Source organism: Bidens hawaiensis, unplaced genomic scaffold (genome assembly GCF_021521415.1).
Source record: "Bidens hawaiensis isolate Kalapana, Puna unplaced genomic scaffold, B.hawaiensis_p1.1 tig00011271_1, whole genome shotgun sequence".
Classification (NCBI taxonomy): domain Eukaryota; kingdom Viridiplantae; phylum Streptophyta; class Magnoliopsida; order Asterales; family Asteraceae; genus Bidens; species Bidens hawaiensis.
The window spans coordinates 830,326-833,757 of NW_027491878.1; the positions used below are offsets into that span (position 1 = coordinate 830,326).

General features: G+C 34.9%; 1 protein-coding gene across 1 annotated transcript; it reads left to right on the forward strand.

The window, feature by feature from the left end:
• Positions 1-467: 467 nt before the first annotated feature.
• LOC143537640 (uncharacterized) lies at positions 468-3,206 on the forward strand. The gene is made up of 2 exons (XM_077031364.1): positions 468-1,266; positions 1,850-3,206. Exons 1-2 carry the CDS (start codon positions 1,206-1,208, stop codon positions 2,551-2,553), a joined length of 765 nt encoding a protein of 254 aa, XP_076887479.1. The 5' UTR covers positions 468-1,205; the 3' UTR covers positions 2,554-3,206.
• The last annotated feature ends 226 nt before the right edge of the window (positions 3,207-3,432 follow it).

Here is a 3,432-nt window from a genome sequence, read left to right on the forward strand (position 1 = left end):
GAAATCTTTAAGCAACTGTATGTTATGCTTCTTTATGAACACCATTCTTTGATCCATATGCTATTTGGATCAAAAGAACTGTATGACACTGGATAACATGAACTTTATATTAAACGAACGAACATGAACACATGTCTCATTTGTTCATTCATGTTTGTTAGTATGTGTTTGCTTCGATTCATTAGTTTACGTTCGTTACACTTAATATATGCATTTAAATTGTTTCGGCCCATTACAACTTAGTGTAGTTTTAATATCTTTTTAGGCTCCACACATTGTTGTTCACATTTATGTTCGTTTGTTTACATTCGTGAATTGTATGTTTATACTAATAACAAACGGACATAACTTAACACCCTCATTTTCTTAACAAATGAACATAGACAAGAAAATCGTTCGTTATTTTAATTGTTCATGTTCGATCATTTAAGCGGTTAAACTTAAATGAACGAATACGAACATGCTCCGTTCGTAATTGTATTCATTGGAGTTGTTTACATGCCTATATCTTTAGTTTTTTAACAATATAATTTCACCGGTTCTGGATATACGGGTCAGGCTGCATTATACTTAGTGAGGATATGGTTGATAATAGGACTTCTTGGAGACGTAGGATTAAAAGGTTAATGACTTTTATGGGGAAGAGATAGTTTTGATTAGAAATATGCGTTATAGTCATAACTTTACCTACTTAGCATTCTTTACTTTTATTATTATTATTATTATTATTATTATTATTATTATAAATTTATAATTATTATTTATTTTTATTTTAAACCTTTTGCTAGGACTAAATACTACACCCTTCTAATATATTATTTTATTTGTTTTACTATAAGGTTCGCCCACATCCCACCCTCCCGAGAATATGGTTAAGAGGTAGTTCATTGCGGGGTGCAGACCGTTACGTTCTCTGTCTTCTAGCACATCATTTGGAATTAATGAGCATTCAATTATAGCGTTAATCTACTATTTAAAATATGATGTAAATATATACCTGTGGTTTGTTATAAGTTTTTTATAAATTCTGTTCACTGATCTTTGCAAACACACATACACAAGCACAGACACACTGCTATAAATTCTGTTCACTGATCTTTGCAAACACACATACACAAGCACAGACACACTGCTATAAATTCTGTTCACTATTCTTTGCAAACACACACACACACTAGCACAAACACACACCGAGGTTTGTCAAGATGTCATATAATCTCCGCCAGCGTAAGCCAAATCAACGGCAGGGTGCAATGGCTGAAATCAGTAACATCTATATTTTGATTTCGTTCATTCATTGTTGAATCTATCGATCGCGGTTGCTTGTTTTGAAACGGATCGATTTTTTTGTTGAGTTTAGTTAAAGCTTTTACCATTTTTAATAATCAATCTCTTAGGAGCGGCTATGAAGAGGATTGTGAAAAAGATCTCTCTAGTTGCCTACTTTTGCGTTTTGTGTAAGCGAGTTCGGGTCGAACCACGAACACGTTCAGCTAAACGGGTCGTGTTCGTGTCGAATCCGGCGGGTTCGCGGGTTGGCGTGTTTAACTTATTCATTAATTCTTTAGCTGTTTTTTTTTATTTTTTTAATGTACTTATGCAATAACTAAAAATCTTTTTGGGTGTTTTTATGCCACATTTTTAATCTTTAAAGAAAAATTGGCATATTTTAAACTTAATTGCTTTAAAAAATATATATAATATGTAAGTTTTGATTTTTAAATTATATATATGCAAAAAAAGAAAGTTCGATAAATTTTTACTGCTCCATCTGATTACTTTTTTTTTTTTTTTTTTTTGTGAATTTTTGGATTATGTGAATCATATTCTGTTTTTTTTAATGTTACAGACGATGAAGACGGAGCATTGCTACTTGAGACACCACATTGTCTTGAAAGTAGTAATTTGTTGGAAAGTTCTGCTAGAAGAAGCCGAACAAAGCGAGTTCGCATGCAAGGGCCAACATGTTACAACAACCCCTCATCCAGTGAGGAAGAGGACAATCAACACATAGCTGTTCATAAACACCCGCGCTTGTCCGAACTCAAGCCTCCATCAAGATCCGATGGTTTCAGCACGAAACTGTCATCTCTTTTGATACTAAACTGGAAATCAGAAAAGTTGATTTCCTACATCAAAGAGGCTGATGATGCTGATGATATGATTGATATGTCATCCGACGCATTCACATCTCTTGATGCTCTCCGGGTAGATTACACACCGTTGTACAAAGCTGTTTATCTTGTTATTAGTCACCAGTGTGACAAAGAAGCTCTAGCCAAACAGAAACTGCATTCTGAATTTGAGATAAAAGCTGGCCATGACCAAGTGGCTTTAGAATTCTCCAAGGAGGGAGAAAGATGCACCGTTTATGATCGGGCGCTTAAAGAGGCACAAGATGATATCAATGAACGCACAGATGAAATCAAGCTTCTAAGTCGTATGTTAAGAAGGCGGAGGGGAAAAAGGCAGAAGCCGAGGCCAAGGCTGCTGCTGCACGAGCTGAAAGAATTTCTAGTGGGGAGGCCTGTGACAAGGCTAAACAAAAGCTAGATGAACTAGCCCCGAAATTGGTCGAGGCTCAGAAGTCCATTGACGAGTTTGAAACGAAGTGGAAGGAGACTGTGGATGGATTGGAGCTTGCTATGGAGGAGTTATCGCGCCTTGAGTCTAGTCTTTGTATAGTTGCTTTTGACTGTTACTGTTGCACAATTTATGTTGTTAGTTATCGCCTTCAGTTTGTTTTACTTTTTTGTTGTCATGTATCTATTGACCAGTTAAGTTGTAAAGGGTCAATTTTGTTGTTAATGTAGTAAGACTTCTAATGAAATACAACTGTTCTTGTTCAATTTTGACTTCAGCATTGACTAAGATATTGTTCATGATCTCAAGACACTTAAGGGCTGCAAATTGCAAATTGAAAGTTTGCTGATAACAACAAAGATCCCATATCATATATACATTATTTAGAACTGTTCGTTAGAAAATGGCGGGTTCTTGAATCGCTTCGAAGTGTGAGTTGTCGACTAGTTGAAGAAGACAATGATGAAGGTTGAGAAGAAGGCGAAGTGTGAGGGACGCGAGAGGCTGAGACTATGTGACTGTGTGGTGGTTTAACAAAAACTGAAATACGAGCATGCCACGTCATTGCACGTAGGATTGGGGGCTCTCACTAATTTTTCACTCAAACTCATCATGGTTTAACTAAAAACACAATTATTTTTTTTTTTAATAAAATAATTCGCATTAATTTGTTGTGTTTATTTATTTGGTGTATTTTGACATATAATGCTCATTATACTGAATTATTAATGCGTAATAATTTATAATGTTCATTTATTTGGTTTATTTGACATATAATGCAATTATTCATTAGGGTAGACATGTAACACACTTTTAAAATATAAAAAGTAAATATATGGGTCAGCCTGT